At 38.4% G+C, this 21,962-nt stretch overlaps 1 protein-coding gene across 1 annotated transcript in view; it reads left to right on the forward strand.

The window, feature by feature from the left end:
- irs2b (insulin receptor substrate 2b) overlaps nucleotides 1-20,021 on the forward strand; it is a 36,183-nt gene extending 16,162 nt beyond the window's left edge. Inside the window, exon 2 of the mRNA XM_007893505.2 lies at nucleotides 18,640-20,021. Within this exon, the coding sequence (XP_007891696.2) occupies nucleotides 18,640-18,644 (5 nt within the window). The 3' untranslated portion in view covers nucleotides 18,645-20,021. The remainder of the gene's footprint in view (nucleotides 1-18,639) is intronic.
- Nucleotides 20,022-21,962: the final 1,941 nt, after the last annotated feature.

The raw sequence follows: 21,962 nt of genomic DNA on the forward strand, positions 1-21,962 counted from the left end.
ATGAATGAATAGTTCTACATAGCAGATGACGTGATGTGCAAAAAGATGATTTGCTAATGCCAAGGGCAGACTGAGCTGGATGAAGGAAACATGGGCCCCTTTCCTATAATTCCTGGTCAAAGATAATAATCATCCAAACACAGGTTTGGTCTGAAGGCTTAGCATTCCAGTACAGTTTAGTGGTTCGCTGAGTCCCTCCACCAGATGTTGAGGGCAGGTGTGCTGTTTGAACTCTGGATTATTTTTGGGGTAGAGAATATTTTTATTACAATTTTCTACAGGCAGGTACACTGCTTTTCTTTGAATGCAACAAAACATAATCACAAGAATCGGAATTAATTTTGTAAACAAAATAATAAAAAGCCACATGCATTGCCCTTCTGTAACCTGAAAATTCTTTTTTGATTTTTGAGAAATCTTGAAAATCCAAATGTTCCTACTGGAAGATGACATTCAAGGTTAATGAACTGACATTCGTTTATGCTGTATAATGTTCATATGTAAAATAATTCTAGTAGTTTAATTGCATGTGATGTGTGAAAGTTTTGTTTATTTTTTTAAATGAGGCTCCACTTTTATAAACTGGTAAAACAATTGGTTGTTAATTGCATTTGATAATTGTTAAGTCACTTGCTATAATGAATGCTGGATTGTTCAGTTGCAACAGAGATGACACATTTGTAATCTCTTCCATAAGCAGCTTGTCTTGAATCGCCTGCTTTTCTCTGTGTGATGATCAATGCTGTTACTCCTGTTTGGTTGTTTAGCCAGTACTGACTTGCATATGGTTTTCCACGGCGGCGTGATTGTGTGCAGGCAAAACCCGAGGGGAAGGGGGCAGTGTAATTGCTCTTTCCTCTCTCAGAATTGTGACCCGCCCTCTTTCTCTCCCCCCCCCCCCCCCCCCTCGCGCTCCCACACACACACACAGATTCTTTGGATAATGTATCTAGACCGTTACTATACTGCTCTGAATATCTATTTAGAAAAAAAACTATTGTTTGAGAAGGTTAACAACCTCAACGCTGACTGAATACAAGCTTGAGTCATCTTATTGTCCCCGCCTACTCCTAGGGCTGTGTGCTTGGTGTATTAAGGGTGAGCCTAATTAATTTAAAAGATAACAGCCGGTCACTGAATATTACAAAAAGTATATATAATGAAGAATGGAACAAATGCTTTTTTTAGATATTGGATGATGGCAATTAAACTGTGCCTGAAAGATTTGGAGGGGAAACATAGTATTACGTAGGCAGTACCCCTATTTTGCTGTTTAGCAGAGCCAAAGCTTCTCCAGCATTCTTGTAGAATAAACACAGAACACTTCCTTCCCGGCAGATGGCAGCCCCAGGGCTGTGCACCTGCCATTACAAGCAATGCACACTGGTAATCTACCCTCTATCATTGCTGACAATAGGCTAATGATTTCAGACCATCTGCCTCGCAATCCAAACAAAACAGTGAAAAATATCTGTCCTTCAGTTGGAAACTGACAAGTTTTAAAGTTGTAGTGAAGTAGGGATGCTTTAACAACAACTTAGATTTATATAGCGCCCTCCACGCCGGACGGCGTCTCAGAGCGCTTTACAGTAACGGATCCCGGGACCGAGCCAGGGGGAGGGGCAGGAAGGTGACCAAAGGCGCGGTCGAAAAGCAAGCAAAACACGTAATAATGGAGCAGGTTTCTGTCTATCACCATTTTGTCTGACTTTCAGTATGAATAGAATCTGTTTTAAAAACATACATCATCATATTCTCACTTTTAATAACTAATATAGTATAAAGTTTACAAAAATATCAGTCAAAACCAGTGGACAGGTTTACTGTTTGCATTTGTGTTGATATAGTTTCTGTTTATTCATTACATGTCAGTGTTGCTTGATGGGTGTTCCAACCAGTTTGGGTATTTTAGGAGTGCTAATATTCTGGGAACTTTTTCTAGGTTAAACCTTTCCTTTTAAAGTCATACGTTAAGAAATGAAGCCAGGTCAGGATGTTCTCGCAGAAGATGAAACAATTCATTACACAAAGTTAGTACTGTATTAAGAAAGATTACATGATGTGGAGATTAGACAAAGTTGAGCAGCTTGCTTTTGTTCTGTGGTCAGTGAAGGGAAATACAGGGCTTTTGTGTGTTGCCAAAACAACAGTAGGACTTGCTATGACCCAGAGATTTCTGTGACGATCAGGTCAGCTCTGATGACAAAGGCCTTGGTACTGGATAACTTCCTCCACCTCCCCCACCCAACTCACCACCTTGATGGATTTAATTTGGCAAGTACCAAGAGTAGAAACATGATCAACAACAACAACAAGATTCCATTTATAGAGCGCCTTTCACGTCGGAAGGACGTCCCAAGGCGCTGTACAGTTGGGTCAGGACCCGAGCAGGGGGGAAATGGTCAGGGTGAGGGGAGGGAAGGGAGGGAGGGAGCGAGGAGGGGGTAGAGAGTCGAGAGGGGAGCTGAAGGCACGGTCAAAGAGAAAGGTCTTGAGACCGGCCTTGAAGGAGGAAAGGGAGGAGGCGGCGAAGGCACTGGGGGATGAGTTCCAGAGCCTGGGGCTGAGAGGCTGAAGGCCCGGCCACCGATGGTAGGGCGGTTGGGGCGGGGGATGTGGAGCAGACCGGAGCCAGAGGAACGGAGGGTACGGGCAGGTAGGTAGGGGGATAGTAGGTCAGAGAGGTAGGAGGGAGCAAGTCCGTGAATGGCCTTGTAGGTGAGGATGAGGATCTTGAATTCGATCCTCTGGGGGATGGGGAGCCAGTGGAGGCGAGCGAGGGTGGGAGTGATGTGGTCCCGAAGCCTGGTGCGGGACAGTACACGAGCTGCAGAGTTCTGAATGACCTGCAGCTTGTGGAGGGAGGTGCCGGGAAGGCCGGCGAGGAGAGAGTTCCCATAGTCCAGCCTTGAGGTGATAAAGGCGTGGACCAGAGTTTCAGCAGCGTGAGGGGTGAGGTAGTGCCGTAGTCTGGCGATGTTCCGGAGGTGGTGGAAGGCGGTGCCAGTTGTGGCGCGGATATGGGGGAGAAAGGACAGCTCAGGGTCGAACAAAACGCCGAGGTTCCTGACTGGCTTTGAGAGGTGGAGAGTGCAGCCTTGGATGCTGATGCTGTCAGCGCCTGAGGTGCGGAGGCGCTGACGTGAGCCAATCAGGAGGGCCTCAGTTTTACGCACGTTGAGCTGAAGAAAGTTGTCTCTCGTCCAGGACTCGATGTCGGACAGGCAGCTGTCAGGACATCGGTGGTCGTGGAGTTGAGGGTAGAGGAGGAAAGGTAGAGTTGGGTGTCATCCGCATACATGTGGAAGTTAACCCCATGTCTGCGGATGATGTCACCGAGGGGGAGCATATAGAGGGTGAAGAGGAGGGGACAGAGCCCTGAGGGACACCACATGAGACAGTGCGGGGGCCGGAAGAAAAGCCATTCGTGGAAACAACGTGAAGACGGTGGGAGAGGTACGACCTAAACCACTCAAGGACAGGGCCTTGAAGGTTGAGGTGGGAGGACAAGCGGTGGAGGAGGATAGCGTGGTCGACCGTATCGAATGCTGCCGATAGGTCGAGGAGGACGAGGAGGCAGAGGGAGCCCTGGTCACAGATGGTCAGGATGTCATTGGTGACCTTGACCAGGGCAGTTTCTGTGCTATGGGCAGCACGGAAACCTGACTGAAGGGGTTTGAATAGTGAATGGTTGGAGAGGAAAGAGCGCAGCTGGGAGGCGACAACTCGTTCCAGGACCTTGGAGAGAAAGGGGAGGTTGGAGATGGGCCGGTAGCTTGATAGCTGCGACGCATCAAGGGAGGGTTTTTTCAAGGTGGGAGTGATGGTGGCAGTTTTTAAGGGAATGGGAACAGAGCCAGAGGAGAGGGACAGGTTGACGATGTCTGTGATATGTGGGGCAAGGAGGTGGAGCTGGGAGATAAGGAGTGGAGTGGGGATGGGGTCAAGGGAGCAGGTGGTGGGTTTCAGGGATAGGATGAGTTTGGTGACAGAGGGTGAGGAAATGGGTACGAAAGTGTGTAGGGGAGGATGGGTAGGAGTCGGAGTGTGGGAGGGTTAGGGTGGATGTTGGAGGGGAAGTGACCGCGGAGCAAATTCCCTTGATTTTGGATTCAAGAAAATCCAACATCTCCTCGCAGTGAAGGTTGGAAGAGATGACCTGCGCGGGGTGGCGGGGGTGACGGAGGAGTCGGGATGTGGTAGAAAACAGTAGCCTGGGGTTGTTCTTCGCCTCCGGGATTATCCTGGAGTAGAAGGACGACTTGGCCGAGGCTAGAGTGGAGCGGTAGATTTTGAGGGCATGTATGTCGATCAGTTAAATATGATTGACGAAGTGCAATTAGGTATTACAACTTGTAGGTTTTTCGTGTACAAAGCCACACAGCAATAGGATTTATTTTTTCCTGGGATTTCCTATATGGTGAATTCTTGACCATGCTGCTAGAGGAGGGAGAAGATACGGAGTGGAGAGTGAATACTTCCCTGAAAGGAGAATGAGTGAACCTCGGCCATTGATTTGACCTCCCTGGTGGCTAAATGAAGAGGCAAAGATTTGGGCAGGTATCTTCATGTTTTCGGCTGATGAATGTACATTAACCTGAAAGGGGGCAGGAGGGAAAGAAAAATAAATTAAAAGTAAGAAGGAATTTAATTTGTTTGGAATATTTTATTCTGTGAACATTTATGTTTGTAGTCCCTTCTGTTGAATCTTTCACTGAAAGATTTCACTGAAAAACACTGAAAATAAGTGATCTTCAAAAGTGTGGGTGTACGTGGGTGTAACAATTAACTCGTCAACTCGTTACAATGCTTCACTTCATATCATGGGAATAAATGTCAGACGTGATGTTCATGTCAAATCTTTCACAGATAGTGATTACCCTCTACACTGAAAATATCACTGCTCGTACATTTCTGAAACTATGATGGCTCCTTTTTTCCTCCTGTTTTTCTTTCTGAACGAGAATATTTGTAAAATGAATAAATAAGGTATCTTCACTTTCAAAGGTATTGAACCGATCCATCCTCTGCAGCAGAAGTAAAGTGTCGGGCTTCTCATTAACCTGCTTGCCCCCATTCAAACAATCACTTCCTTCTCTTTAAATCGTAAAGATAAAAATAAAGTTAAAGCTAAGTAGGTATCAGAATGGTAGAGCATGAGGATTTAAGTGCTTACTTTTACATTTCTGTCAGTTTAATAGTACAATTTTTTAAAAAATGAGTGCATGTTAGGTAATTTTTATGGTTTATTAAGTGGCGTGATAGGAGAGATACTGAACTACTGTCTTGTTGATGAGTTCAACTCATAGTACAATACAATTGGAGCCAATGCATGAGTGATCTTCTAATATACTTATGTCCATGACATTTGTGAATTATGCTTCCTTTGCATTTATTAGTTATTTTTGTACAGCGATTTTCTAATTCACAACATTGAAATAAAATAGTTCTGACTGTTTCTACTATACACTCGCCATGGCTTGAATTAATGCCACATCAACAGGTGCAGAACCAATAGCAGAACCAACCCTGAAGCTTCTTCATCATGAAAACAACTAAAGCTCATGTTCCCAAATGTTTATAGTTCAACAAAGATTTAAAACCATTTATTATTATTTGGAGTTTAGACTGCAATAAATGAAAAAGTGGGCAGTTTGAGTCAGAAGGTTCAAGCCCCCTATGAGGGCTTTGAGCTGCGTTGGCTGACACTTCAGTGTAGGGCTGAGGGAGTGCTTTATGGTTGGAGGTGCCATCCTTCAGATGAGATATTAAACTGAGACCTTACCCACTTGCTCAAATGGACATTAATAGTTTCTCTTAGCAGTCCTGATCAGGAATTTCCTAGATAAAAGAATTGGTGATACACTTCATGGTTGTTTTGGGGACGACTTCATGACTGTGTCAAAATTGGTTGCCACGTTTGCCATAGTTGGCATGCATGTGTACAGAAAACGTATGCATAAGAAAACTATGAATTGCTTTGGGATGTTTTGATATAAGGTGCTTAATCAAATGTAAAGATTATTATTAATTAATTAGGTTCTACACAGGTATTCATCTACAAAATACAGTCATCACACTTTACAGTGTATTTTTGAGACATACTCCCAACGTGAAAGGCAGGCACTATGTCAAATGTAAGGATTATTATGTATTATATATAACTATTACTCTAGTTATTTATAATAATAATCCTTGCATTTGATATAGCGCCTTATCACATCTTCAAGACATCTCAAAATGCTTCATAGAATATACTGTAAAGTGAACTGACTATTTTGTGAGCGAAATGCTCACTACTAAGAGAAACTGTAGGACACTGCTGAATTTATTTCATACCCAGTGACATAAAACACAAAATAAAGCTACTATGACATAACTAGCAATACCTTATTCGATATTTCATTGACACTTTTACAAAATTGATTCAGTTCAAGTCTGATAACATTGGTATCTTTGCCAACAGCGAAACATATGCCGAAATGGTTTGCAAAAAAAGGCTGCGGCATTGTCTAAAACCTTGTTGACCCCATGATACCTTAAAAGAAATATCAGCAGATCAACATACAAAAATCACTGTGTGTGAACTCACTTTTGTAATGGTGAGGGGAGTTGTGAGTCTGCTTGTTAGCCTGGCTTGCTATTGCCAGCAGCCAAAGGTCAGTTTTATAATGTGGATTAAAATTCTTTGGTGATGGGTAATGTGTCGTATGACATTGATGGGGTTAATGGGAAAGTTGTTTTATCTGTTATGAAGTGCCATCTGGCACAAGTGCTAAGATTAGTATTTACTTGAAGAATTTTCCATGATAAATTTTCAAGTTACAAATGTTCAGGTAGGGTGGTGGCCGAGACAGAGAGTTAGAAGTTTGACCTTTCACCCTGGGACCTGGATTTAGATAAGATAAAAGAGTCAACCAAGTTCCTAGTGGATATGAGTCCAGAGAACAAAAAGCAATATGCAGTCTCCATTAGACAGACCTCAAAGGATTGGCCATGTGTGAGTGCTCCCTCTGAGAATGGGATTACTGCAGTTTGTTGGGGCAGAATAGAGGAAACATAGCCATGAAATATAGTCTGAAACCTTTCAGAATACACGTAAATGAAATATACAGTAATTGTATTGTGTACAATAGGAAACTGCAAAAAAATGTCCAATATCCCTTTGGGTCAACCAAATAAAAATCACACATTATATACACAATTCAGTTCAAATATTTCATTTTTTTATTATGAAAACTTTTTCCCCCTCATTCCAGAAATTGTTGAATCATTCTGGGTTAGAGTATGAAGGAGGACATTCCTCTGGTATCTTCTGGTATCCTCTGGTGGCCATTCTTCATGTGTTAGCCTAACCAGTGAGCTTTGAGGTCTTCTTTGAGCACTAGGGCAACACACCTAACCTCAATCCTGCCTTTGTTGGAAGTCCACACATATGCACTTCCCAGTTGGGGTGGAGCATTTGAGAAGATGGAAACATAGGAATAGGAGCAGCTTCAATATTCAGTAATGAGAAACCTTACCGGCATATTGTTTCTTGTCTTTCCCTTGTCTAAAGACACTAAAGCTAATCATAACACTACATCTTCAGTCTAGCTGAGATTACTTAAATCATCACAAACCAGGAAATGCATTGTGATTCATTTAGCCACTGATTCACTGACCTGTATTTCAGCCTGGCTGGTTGGTAGCACTTTCGCTTCTGAATCAGAAGGTTGTGGGTTCAAACCCCAAATCAGGACTTGAACTCACATAGTCTAAGATGATACTGCAATGCAACTCTTGGGGGTGGTGGGGTTGTACTGTTGGAAGTGGTGACTTTCGGATGGAAAGTTACACTGAAAGCTAAACCCGCCTGCCTGTTGAGGTGGACGTTAAAGATCCCATGGCACTATTCGAAAAGAGATGGGAGTTTCTCCGGGTTTCCTGGTCAACAATCCCCCAAATAAAATTGGTAATTCACTTCATGGCTGTTTGTAGGATATGCTGTGTGCAAATTAGTTGCATGTTTGTCCACAAATACAGGCACTCCATTTCACAATGTGTCCTGTTAAGCTCTTTGAGACGTACTTCCGAAGTGAAAGGTGCTATACCAAATGCAAGGGTTATTATTGTGTACAACCTCTCCGTAAAGGAGTGTAGCCTAAGTACCAACATAATGTGATAGATGGAGACTATGCAAATAATTCCATTTATTTAAACAAAACCTTGTATAGAAACGACGACAATAATTTACATTACAAGTCTTTGCCATTTAAAAGTGCTCTAATGACCCACATCCTGGCTTTGTTAATTGCTGGGTGTACAAACAGGAGTTTGCTATTGGTCATGCTGACCCTGCCAGCAAAAAATCAAAAATGAAAATTGGTAAATTATTATATTTGTGTATTATACAACATGAAATTATTCTGGATTTTGTAACAAGACAGTAAAATGCCTCAGGATTGAGACATTTAAATTTTGCTCTTGGGGGGTTTATGATGTCACCTCATCAATACACTGCAACTGCATGTTGTTCTGTATATGTATTTATAGATTGTGTGCTATGGTGACTACAGTATTACTGTACTCTTTGTGAACTGCTAATTTGGGGAAAAACATTTCATAAAACAATTACTTTACATTGTGAAAATTCAACAGATTTGCACTTAATTTAGCTACAATATTAATACAATTAGCATTTCAAAACGTAGACCATTGCTGAGAATACTTTTGTTTCATTTTAATATGTTAGAAAGAAATTTTTGATTTAGTTCTTTCATTAGTGAGGGAAATGAACTGCATGAACTACTTTGAGGTCACAGTGTGTCAAGTGTTCTAATTAAGGGCTACTGTATAATTCAACCCTCAAAGAAAACATGTCTCTCAGCCAAAAATAATCTGTGTTCTATGGAAGAAAGTGTTCTAAAAATATCTTCAAGAACTATCACAAAACCATTCAATTATCATGCTCCTGCTGTGTGATTTGTTTATACTGTACTTGCAGGTACTTGCTGTTCTATGTCAATCTGAATGCACTTGAAAACAGGGCAGCTGTTCTTTGTGGTCCCAGCTATGTACTATCCATCTTAACAATAATATTATTAGTTTAGTAAAAATACATTGTTGTGTGCTATAAACATCGTACGTAAATAACTTGTAGATATTTACAGCAACGTTCGGACTGCACTGAAAATAGGCACATTCTCATAGGATGCAGACACGAACAGTTTCACCACAAATATTTACAACGCAGTTACAATAAGCTGGAAAATAATGCTTCAATGAAGGAAACAAGTGAATGAATGAAACATTGTAAAATGAATTTAACAAGAAATTGAAATCTTCATCATGCAATAGACCATTTCGCACTGCATTACCTGGTACCTCTTGTGAGTGTCTTATTCCCATTTAGTTGTGGTTGGAAAAAAATGGTAGCTTAATATTTTGATTTGTAGGATTTAAAGCAGGTTTATTTCTAAAAAGACATGAACAGGAAAGGTGTAGGTCTTTTGTACAGTTCATTGAGATGATGTTGATAACATTGCATAGCTTTCTGTTCTCCTAGAGTGACTGCTATAGTGACTAGCTGAGATAAGACGAAGCATTGCAGGTATGTGTTTGCATGAAGGAATTACAACAGTCCAATTTGTTGCAATTTCTAAAGATTGTCAGAAGGATGAAATGGAATGTTAACCATGAGTGAACGTGCTGTAAGATCTGGGAAGTTGTTCCACAATGTTTCCCAGCCTCTTAAATTGCGTTACAATCAACTTCCTTTTAAGTTGTAGGTGGAAGAGATAGAGTGACACTTTTAAGAGACAGTGTAACATTTCAAAGTGTTTTTGGCCATGTTGCATTTGCATTTAAAATGAAGATTACCCATTAGTTGCCAGTGTATATTGTGGACATTGTTGGAAATCAGCTATTTGATGGAGAAGTCAGAACATGTTTTAGAAGCTGCTCTGTCTCCCAGATAGATTAATAACTTTTTTTTAAAATATTCAATAGCTGTTACCAGTGTAAAAATGATTAACATTTAATTCAGGAAACATAGGCTTACCTTCTTACTTATGGATAAAAATTCCCCCTTTCTTCCCCCATCCCCCATCCTGACTCAATTAATCAGCCTGAGGAATTTGCAGTTGACCTGTGGAGCTTTCAGCCGATGCATATTTTAAAGGCTTTGTGCTTTCAAAAGCATTGGTCTGCTGCCATGGAAGCTCTTGCAAGGTTTATTGGAGAAAAAANCAGTTTCAAGACACTTGATGTGTCATAGTTGTTCACCATTATTAGCTAGTTATTCAATAATCACTGAAAAATAACTAGTGATTTTGCTTATTTTGGAATTAATGAAGTTACGATGCAGGCTGTATTTGACAAATTATTAATTTGATCAGGCATATAGTCAGTCTTGCACATAAATATGGACCACTTCATATTTATGAAATCCACTAGGGTTCATTAATTTAACAATTTCATATATTCCTGTTTAACCCTTGGTCTGAAGTTTCCTTGGTTGCTTTGACCTATGCAGCTTTTTTCTTAAAAGTGTTGTATTTTTAAAAATATTTTCTTTCCTATAATTCTTGCATTTGGTATAGTCTTTTGTCACATTGTCAACACCTCTCAAAGCACTTTGCAGGACTTTTACTCTGAAGTGCAGTAACTGTGATTTGTAGGTGAATGTGGCAGCCAATTTGCAAACAATGATGTCCCACAATGAAATGAAGAATTTTATTTTATCTGGAGGGTTGTTGGCCCAGCACCCCTGGAAACTTTCCTTTTCTTTTTGAAGAGTGCCATGGAATCATTAAATTGTTTGTACTTTTTTAGCACATACTTTCATGTGTCAATTTTTGGGGGTCAGCCGGGTGACACATGTGGAAACACATAGATCGATGATAGGTACCAGGAACTCCCTGCGAGCTTCTTGATGGGTAACACGGCTCAGCATGAAACGCATGGGAGCGTTGTCACCATCTTCCCATCCACAGCTCGGGCACATGTCCCTTCCCATTGAAAGTTTGATACCTATTTTTTAAAATAAAGGAACTGTCTATTTGTCATATATGATTAGGAGTTGCATGACTTGTAACATGTACGCACAGAGTCCGGCTTGCTGTCATTTACAGTTTCCTCCTTTAAACTAATTCCTTACTTGTTCTAGCTCAAATAGATAAATATTGTCAATCCTACCTGAAAATCACTGACTTGCAGCAAAATTCAACTGTTAGCCCAGAGGGATTGATAATTTATGGTAGCTATAAAGTAAGAAGAGTCCTATGTGACTTATTTCACACAATCAAGGACATTTTACCAAACTGTAACTCAATTGTCTATTTTTCTTTTCCAAAGTTGATTATCTTAAGACATGCAAATTGAAGGTGTGGAGCAAATACTAGACCGTGATCGGAAAAGTCCATTTATTTGATTTGCTAAGGTAATTTTGTGGTTCACTCCAAGCAAATCTGTATATTAGTCTTGCCTTGGTCAGATAGAATTATTGGAGCAATGGACTCTGACATTTCTTGGCAAATTGGATTACAGAGTGGAAAGAACTCCTTGTTTCCTGTGCCTGAAACCCGGTAGTGGGATCCTTAGGTTTCATAGACTTCTTGACTGCCAAAAAGCCTCATTGCATATTGTTTATATTGGAGAGGAAGTTGTTTGGCCATTACTACTCCATGGACAGCTAGTTAGAACCTCTTACCGTGTGTGGATTAGAGGAGGGAAGGAAAGGAAGAAAAGAATGCAGTCTTATTGGTTTTATTTGATAGACCAGGAACAGAAATCAAAGTGTGGTAACAACAGCAAAGTGACATTTGGTATTAACACACAGTGCTATTTTCAGTCTTATTTAATGATTGATGGTTACAGGTGTCTGCTGTTTAGAAAGTTGGGACTATTCCACAATATTGGGTTTAGGGGGCTGGCGATCCTGTGGAGTGGCCATCTGAGAAGGCAAAGGACTTAATTTTTAACATGCAATTCAGGAAATAACAATAATCATCTTTGCATCCTCGCATCACGCCAGGAGACTCTATGTGTCTGTTTGTGTGTTTTCAAGACGAAAATGAGTCTTGTGTGTTTCTCTGTGTCTGTGAGTGCCTTTCTGGGGGTGAATGTGTGTGACTGTTTGTGTCTGTGTGTTTTTTCTGGGTGAGTTGGGTGTGTGTATGTGTGTGTGTCTCTCTCTCTTTACTCCTATTTTAGCAGTAAAATGTAGAACCTATCAATTCCCCGCAATTTCCGCAAATTTGTCAAATTTCCTCACAATTTTCTGTTGGGCCTGATTATCAGCCAAGCATCATTTGAAGGAAGAACAAAGTACTTTGTATATTTGAATCTCTTGTAAGTAAGATTGATGAGGAACATTGTAGCTTTAAGAAGCTTTGAAATTTGACACTATTGTTGAAAAACATAAAGAAAATGAATGAATGTCCTCCTCACCCAACACAAAATCCCAGTGTGTCCTTTACCAAATCTATTAGGTCTTCCAATTACATGATTTTGGGGCAAGACCCTCAGAACAGAAACATTGAAATTCCATCCTCCTATCTTTGTCTTCTTTAAATTGGTTAGAAGCACCTTTCTGAGTGTGCTGTTTGGCAGTGAATGCCCTACTCCACCTTAAAAAAAATGTCTGAATGGCTTTCTATTGTGTCATATATTTCCACAGCGCTCTTTTGTGTTGGGCTTGATGCTTAGCAATGCTACAGTACAGTACCTGTAATTTGGGGTTCATTCTGAATGTGCCAATGCTTGCCTGCTCAACATTATTGTAGACAGCATCAGGCACTGTATAAACAAACAGTGCGCTGTGCTTACATAAAATGCGAATAAAACAGTAATCATAAAAGAAAGCCTTAGGATTCATTGAACGGCTTAGTTTGTGAATCTTTCAATGAATCCTATGTGAATCTTTTGACACTCTTTCCCCATTGTACTCAGATCACTCGTTGCTTAATTATTTTCAGTGGTTTGGATTAACTGGTGCAGTTATTGTGTGAATAAGAGTTGTATTTGGGGATATGTATAAACCCTTTGAATATTTCTCTGTTTAAACAAATAATTGTGAAACAGTTCAACTGAATTCACAAGAAAGTCAAATATTCAGAGCTATTTTATTATACTCAATACAATATTGAAATATTTGCAATGTGCTCTGGTGAATAGAACCAACTCAGGAAATTGTTATAGTTGAAATGTTTCCCCTGGACAATGTAAATTCTCTAGTAAGAGAGAAATTGTAAATGAATGATTGAAAAATTTTCACAATCCTAATCTTATTATCCCATGTATTTCTGAATCAAAACAGGTATATGTTTTACATATCAGTCAGGATAATGAAGCAATTTTCAACTATTGCAATAGAAGCTGGCATAGAAGCTTCTGAATAAAATGAGCGTTTTTTCGCATTATACTGAATTCACAAGAAAGTCAAATATTAGGGTACTTCTATTTTTGAAATATTTCCTTCTTACAGTACTGTCTTCTTTCTATCCTTCCTTTCCCTATTTTCCTTCGTCTTTAATTCCTTTTTTTATCCATTTTTCTTGTTTTCTTTTCATATTTCTGCTTTATTGTTTTTATTTTTTTGCTAGTTTTTCATTCAGTTAACTCTTTATACAAATTATTTCCTCCTTGGATTATTTATTTTATCTTTATTGAGTTACTTCTACATTCTTTCTGCATCTTCTTTCATATCCTTGTTCCCTACCTCCCAACTTGTGATTCCTTTTGAGCTGAGCCTGTTGGATGGACCTGGACACAGACCTGACTGCAGAAGAAAAAGAGCATCAAGGACACAGGCAGGTGTGGGGTAGTGACCAGAGAAAGCCTGCAAATGGGTCCAGTTTTGCCTGAACTTTTCCTTGGTCCTAGTGGTTTTATTTAATGTATAAGCTATAATAAAACAATATTCTGTGTAATTTCACTAATTCATATTACAAAAACATGAATGATTCTATGACTCTCCAATATTAAGATAATTATTTCAAAACTGTATGAGAACACTTCTGTGTACTAACTAGATTGAGTAATAAAATCAAAGAGAGCAACACAATCTCTTAAAGTTTAATACAAATACAGTGCAATAAAGGATCTATTAAATGCAAAGTTTGTATACAATATAACTACTGTGCTATAAATAGCTAATGTTTGAGGAACATTATACCCTGCTTAATAACAGCACAATTCTTTTACAAACATTTCAGTGTTGTACATTATTTACCAAATCTAGTAGAATCTGTACAAACCATTATTTTTTGTTAATGATATTAGTGCTATGAAATATACTTACTTCCTAGTGTTTTGTCTAATTATCTATTTATAGTTAGAAATTTGCATGCTTCACAGCTATTTATAGGGTACACATTTTGAAAACTGTTTTATTTTCAGTACTCAAAAGTCCCAATCAAATTGATAGTTGAAATCTTAAATCACTCTCAGGTGACTCATTGTAGCAACCTGAAGTCAAATCAAGGTATAGTTTGTTTGGCTGCAGTATCTGAACCTTTAATATCTCTGTCTTGTCAGAGATTTAAGCAAAGAGGGTTATCGATGTTACAAATGAAGCAACGAGTGGTGAAACTAGAAGGGAATAAGTAAGTTGGTAAAGGCAAAGCAAACAAATCAGTTAGCTATCTATCTGCAGTGGTAATGGAAATCCTGACGGAATTAAATGATGGTTTGTCAGGTGGGTAGCACTTGCAGCAGCATTGAAGTGGTCACCAAGTGGATGAATTTGCTGTTTGCTTTTTTGCTCTTGGAATGCTTTCTGCATGAAAGACTTGGGTGTCGCTTGCCTATTAGTCTTGAATCAATCACAGTAGGAACCATTTTTTTCTCTGCAATATCAGCATCCCTCTATCTGGAAAATCTAAACTTGTCAGCATTCACATTCCCAAGTGTTATCCAGTCGTTCTATCTAAATTACAGGAAGGTTGCACGTGTGCAAGCTGAATGAATACAGGGTGTGTAACCCTGTGGGATTGTATGCACTCCCACAGTTAAACACAAAGAATGGCCATTTAGGTGAAATACCACTACCTGTAGAGAACAGCCCTAGCATGCGCCATTGGTTTGAGAAAGATGAAATAAACATGACAGAGTAAACTTACAGAAACATAGGATCCTTCACTCCTGCTTTTGAGGTTATGTATGTGTGCAAGCGTCCCAAGGTGAATTCTAAACCATGCAAACACATTTATAAGACCTTGGGCTTCCTCAGACAGATTTGTTGTTTCTTATTACAGTAACCACACTCTGAAATCTCCCCTTAATCACCTCCAAAACCTTGTTTTTGTTCAATATGGTAATACCTTGTTCATATAAGGACAATCATTTCATGTCGATAAGAGAATTATTTGGAGCTCTTGTGGGATTCAATATTTAAATCAAATTCATATTTGCACATCCAGTAAATAAAGGGGTAACTTTGTAAGAACTAACAGCAAAAATGTGGTAATGTAAGGTTATTTGTAAATAGAAAGTGAAGCTTGCAATACGTGCAGTACAGTCTCTAAAATTACCAATTATATTTCAAAAGTTGTTATTCTAAACTAAGGCAGTGTTTCAATAAAGTATGATTCTTAGAGTTGTCTGGCACTAATAAAACTTCCTCTGCTATGACCTTTTGTGACCAACTGAGTCCTAAATGTACCACTTGTGTTGCCTAAACAAAATGCTTCACAAAGCACGCTTGTTTCTTGAATGTTCCCTCCCTCCACCCCATCCTAAAGAAGTATTACACATATAAAACACACTATTGCTGTTATTATAATTTTGTATGTATTAATGGAGATCAGATCTTGAAGAGGTGAGATTAGTGATACAGCCAATGGAAGATTAGATGACCTGTTTGCAAGTCAGAGTGGCAACTTCACACCAAATAAAGCATTATATTTTTCAATAATTTCCTTTATGGATCTTGATTACTCTTGATTCCAAATCCAGTTGCTGTGCTGTTAGGAAATACAGTTAAATAAATCTTATAAATTAGGATGAAGTACTACTTTATCATTCGAACATACTGTGTGGTGACTCAGTTATTGTCATCTTTCATACAAGTAGAGAAAAAGCAGCACTATTATCTGTGAATAGCCCTGAAGAACAAATTACAGATCAATGAAAGTATTATATGAGGAATCTTTTCTTGGTATCAATGACAGTAGAACTTGTAAAATCGTAATTTCTACCAAATAAATAACCAATGAATCATGCTACCCAACTAGAATTACCATTTTTCCCCCCCAAAAAGGAGCTGTGAAGATACATTTGTGCCTCCTTGCAGCCTGATTCTGTTTTCCCTAGCTGATGGATATAAACTGACTAATGAGTATGTCAGTCTACCCAACCTGGGGAATGTATGTAGGAAGCTACAATGTGGCTGAGAACATTTTTACTTAAAAAAATAATTTATTTGTTTTTGCCATGACGACAGTGAAACTCACATAAGTCATATCAGTTGGGACCATAACATTTAATATGACTGTTGCGAAGTCCGAGTTGCAGGCAAACTTGCGTAAATTGTATAAAATCTGAGTTAATCATTAATCGACACTACGCATGCATAATTCAATGCAGCCGATAAGTGTGCATGCCCTGATGGATCAAAGTTACGCTTCCTACAATTTTAATGCAGCTTGTCCCGTCACCACATGTGCACTTACCGGCAAACGGAATTGAATTGGGGGAAATGAAGTTCTTCTGCTCATGTGTCGACTGATCAAGACTACGTTTCCCGTGATTCAATGGAGTCAGTAAATTTGGGAGTAATGGAGGGTAGGGGAGCAAAGTTACAGGTTAGGAGGTGCTAGATATGACCATTGCAAAGAAATTTTATGCAAGCTTTACTGTATATGCAAAATAGATGCATCACAGAGAGTTTTGCAAGTCAGAGTGGCAACTTCACACCAAATAAAGCATTATATTTTTCAATAATTTCCTTTACGGATCTTGATTACTCTTGATTCCAAATGTGACACTGGTGGTTTTGTAACATGTTATACGTCAGCTAGGCATTTAGTTCTTTGTTGTTTTTTGGTATTATAAAAATCAAGTGATCTAAACTATTTATGTTTCTAAATGTCATATCTTTTAGCTGCTGCATCATTTTACTAACACCGTGCTAACTCACAGTAGGCAATGCCTATTTAAAGATCCTTTAGAGCAACTGTTACCATGTATGGTATAGAAGTAGTGCAGTGAGGAGCCTGTGCTTTGTTTTAGTAAGAACAAGACATTATTTTTACATACTTATGGTTTTTCAATAGATTTTTGTAATAGTTAGATGAACTGTTGGTACCAATGATTACTCAAAGTGAAACATCTTGTGTGAAAATTGAATAGATTTAAGAGAGGTTTAGGAGGTTAAAGGAAAGCTAATTCAAACCAATGACCTTAGATGCATTGTAATCCAAATGTATATTAACTGTCGATGTTTAAAACAACTTTATGAGATAGTCGCCTCTTCAAAAATATTGGTTTTGAAATGTATACAAAAGGCAGCTTTGTATGCTTTCTGTTAGTGATAGAATCATACAATGTAGACAACTTATACATTGAAGGTTCCGGCATATTATAATGATCTAAATATTGTTTTCTGGTGATGATTCCTCCTCATACACTTCACAAACTATTTCATGAGCTGACTCTTCTGAAGCAGATTTGGGCATTTGATATTCGTTAGATTATGGCTTTCTTTTGTTGAAACTTCAATTGGGTGTTGCAAATCTGAAATCTGTGTACAGCTTTCTGATAACTACTCTAGGAAATTTGAAAGGAACCTGTGCTAAAATTAACATCTATGGCATGCCATTCCCGTTATTATTGCCAGCCCCATTCTTTCCAGTAACTTGCCTTCTGTATACAGTTTTGTATCTCATTTGAAATTTGGGTTAAAGGCAAAATAGTTTTAGTAGACTTGAAACTAGTCATTACATTTATGGCACCTATTAAATGCTATGCTTACTGCAAGTAATAGAATGCAATTTTAAAAATAAAATAAAAGCATACTTGGAAGGGCAAAACAGCACAGTTTGACCATGGTATATCAGAACACAAGGCTCAGAAATCAATCAGCAGTTACTTAACTATCAGAATTCCAACCTTGAATGTCAATTTCATAATTTAAAAAAATATCTACACTCCAAACATAGAAATCTGAATTAATGGATCACATTTTTAATTCCATCAAGATGCAAACATTTTTTTAGTGATCAAAACTTATTTTGACTCCATTGACACAGATCTTGGCTCATTACAGATTCTTTCAGATTGTCTTCTTAAAATTATAAATCTTCAGTATGAAATTAGAAATTCGGTTTACCCTTTTCATTCTTCTCACTTGGAGCAATTTCCAGACTTCTTGCTTACAACATTAAAACTGTGTTTTGCAGCTTATGTAAATATTGTTTCGAATTCAACATTTCCCATGTGAATTGGAGCACTGTTCTTAATGCTAACTGAACAGCTCATGAGAGGAAAAAGGATACTTAATGGTGTAATCTCCAGGAATAGATACAACTTGTTATTCTAGCCTTCTAAAGTGCGTTAAGGAAAGAAATTTGCTTTGAAAGGCTAATTAAGTTATATTTACACGTGTGACTGTTTAATTACTGGAGTATTGATTCAAACCTGTTTTCCTTTTTTTAGACTGACAAAACCTTCTGCATCTCTGCTGGAATCTCACACAAGTGATGCTGCTCAGCAAATACCTTCGTGCATAGCTGCTTGAAGTTTACCTTTTTCTCTCTTATGAATGGGTAACCAATAATGCCTCAGACAGTCCTAGCACTGCAACACACACCTATAGCTACAGGGATGAGGAAGCCTTCTGCCTCAGATTTCTATTATGAACATCCACCACCCTCTTCCTCTGTAGACAAGAGTGCACTGAAGCAGTACTTATTTAGCAGTATATTAACTGTTGCCAGTCAGGCCTTCCCTTAGATGACACAGTCAATAACTTTTCTTAACTTTCCCAGTTTGGTAATATCATGAGTAAATTACCTTCTGGTTTGATGAATGAAATTAATTTAAAAGAGGAATTACATTTAACCCAAGAAACTGATTGAGTTACTGTAACATTACTGACATGGTATAAATCCTACCTCGTTTAAATAGTGAAGTTGGCTTTTTATGGGAAGAATAGCACAGAAAGAACTTAGCTTTATCGCTGCTGCACTCCCCGGAAAAACAACCCTGGGCCTTACTGAGTTTATCTCCTGGAAAGTACTGTACCTGTGTGATGATCCGGAAGTTTGGCTTGCCATGTTCATTAAGGATGCCATGTTGAATAGGCTTGAGTCAGATGGAAAATGGTACGACAAATAGGAAGAAAGTGCAATTTTCAGGTCACTGGACATTGGTAAGCACATGGAAAATCGATTGTGATGCAGGCAAATGCTCTCACTTAAATAAGGAATGGTACTCTTCAATTATTCATTGTAAGGAGAGAAAATGGGAACTTACTAATATGGACAATAAGTAATAAGCTTCTACAAATATCTTGGGCTGAGTCAGAATGTAAATATAAAATGCAATTGAATGCAAACTATTGTAACATGTAAAGCTTATTTAAAAATTGAAGTTGAATTTCTTGACCACAGGGGAGTCGGGAACTTTTTTTTACAGTTTTTAAAGTTTCTTATGATGCTGGACCTAGAACTGGTACTGTTCAGTACTGCTTTGATGTATGTGTTCTGTAAGATCTTCTTGCTGACCTATGTATTAATGGTAGAACAGTTAATGGAAGCACTAGGAAAGTGAATGTAGATGTATTGATTTGCTGCAAATCAACAATTTCACAACAAAACTTTACCTGTGTTTAACCAGAGGTCAATCCCTTTGTAAAGCCTGATTGGATGTGTGTGTATATATGCTGTGTGTAAAAAAAAATCTGTATTGTGGGCTTTGCTTTTATTTGCATTAGAGAAAAAAAACTGAGAAATCTTGGTACAGTACAGTGGCTGGATCTGCATTAAAAGCTGCTTAATAACCATGGCACTGAAAATAAATGCTGACTTCAAACTTCATCCATCTGGGGGTATGGCAGTTTCTGGAATGTACTCAAATAAGTAACACTTTGCCACTAACTCAGTTGTTCCTTAGCTAAATTGTCAGCGAAGATTCCCCCCACAGAACATCCAATGTACAGCTCAGAATCTGCATATGCAATATTTACATTCTTAGTTTACAGAGAAGAACCAAATTTCATAAATGTCTCTATTTCAAAAGGTTACAAAGCCCACTAGAGTGTATAGAATCTTTTACTGTTTGTACATTTTAACCATCCCACCTTGCAACTGAATATTGTTTCCCTTGATGCTATATAAATCATGTTTAAGAGCAGTGTTTTCATGTTGGCTTTCAGTTTTAGAATGTTAGGAAAGATAATGTTATATTACATTGCTTGTTATTCTGACCAGACAAGAGATAGTGCTAACTTAACTTATCTTGCTATGTTTTCCATTTTGTATGTGTATATATTGTAAATATAGTTCAATGTAATGCTGCCGGAAGAGAAAAAACTGATCTAGAATTGTGTATTGTACTATATCTGTTTTGATCTTGGATGCTCTCTCTCTCAATAGCCATATGCAATAAAATAAACTAAAATATTTATGAAAGCTGTTGTGCCGAACGTTTAAAATTGGAATTATTGTGTGGATGTAAGATGCTTTACAGAAATGCCTTGGGAACAAAGGCTTGTATCTACATCCATAGATTCATCGAAATGTACAGCTCAGAAATAGGCCATTATGTCTTTGCTGGTTCTCTGCAAGTTATTTGATTATTCCATTCTATTTTTTGATCCCAATTAATAATATATCTGCAACCCATCTTCAAAACGTTTGCACTACCTGTTGTAAAAATAGCTTTCAGCTGCAGCCTTCTAGGATACCATCTACTCTTAATTCTTTTTTTTCTCTCTCTCTCTACAGTGAACAATAATAAAACTAATAAGAATATTCCTTGCATTTGATAAAGCACCTTATGTTGTCAAGACATCTCAAAGTGCTTCACAAGATATACTGTAAAGTAAAGACTGAGTATTTTGTGAGCGAACAAAATAATTAAAATTCTATCTTCCTCTTTGTCTTTAACTCATCTTGTCCCTTACTCTTTGATTTATGTTTGTATTTCGTTTCTCAGTTTTACTATTTGATATTTTCTTTGGCTCTGATCGTGTTTTCCAACACTTTCTTTTCAATTATATGTCTTTGTAAGTTTTTGTTACTCTATGTCCATTTCTTTACCATTCATTGATTTTGTTTTCTTTGTCTGATTAACAATAATGCCTTTGTTGACTGAGATTATGATTCAGTTGCAATAAGGAATTGAACAACTCCCTGGTTTTGTTACTTCTCTGAAACAAAAAAGGGTTCTAATAGGTTGTTGATTAGTGAGTTCATTTTAACCCAAAAATCAAATTGATGCTGTTTGTGTAACAGATGAACCCCAGGTAATTCTCCATCATCTGGATTTTTCGACAAGCTCACAATGATTTTATTTGGTAGAAGGAAAAAATAAGATTGCATAGAGTAAATCTACAAAACGAAAGTACGTATGACCTTGCCTTAATCTTATACAGCCAGCCAAATATCCTACCTTTTCTCCCAGTTCAAACAAGTCTCAACATTACTCACATACTATCCCCATTGAAATAAAGCTACTGGATCCCGACTCCCTCACCCAACCACTCCACGCCACCATCGATGGCCGTGCTTTTAGCCAATTCACCTCTTATCCAGGCCTCACTCCCTCACTTCCTCTCCTGTTTATATAAAATCCCACTTAAAGACCTACCTCTTTGACTATGCCTATAGTTACCTCCCCCTTCTTTGCTCGGTATCCAACCTGCCACTGTGCAGTGCTATCCTGTGTTAAGGATATGTCAACAAGACCGAGGCTCTCCTGATTGGCTCCCGTCAGCGTCTCCACAACTCAGGCATTGGCAGCATCACTATCCAAGG

This window comes from Callorhinchus milii, unplaced genomic scaffold (assembly GCF_018977255.1).
Source record: "Callorhinchus milii isolate IMCB2004 unplaced genomic scaffold, IMCB_Cmil_1.0 Scaffold4, whole genome shotgun sequence".
In the NCBI taxonomy this organism is placed as follows: Eukaryota; Metazoa; Chordata; class Chondrichthyes; order Chimaeriformes; family Callorhinchidae; genus Callorhinchus; species Callorhinchus milii.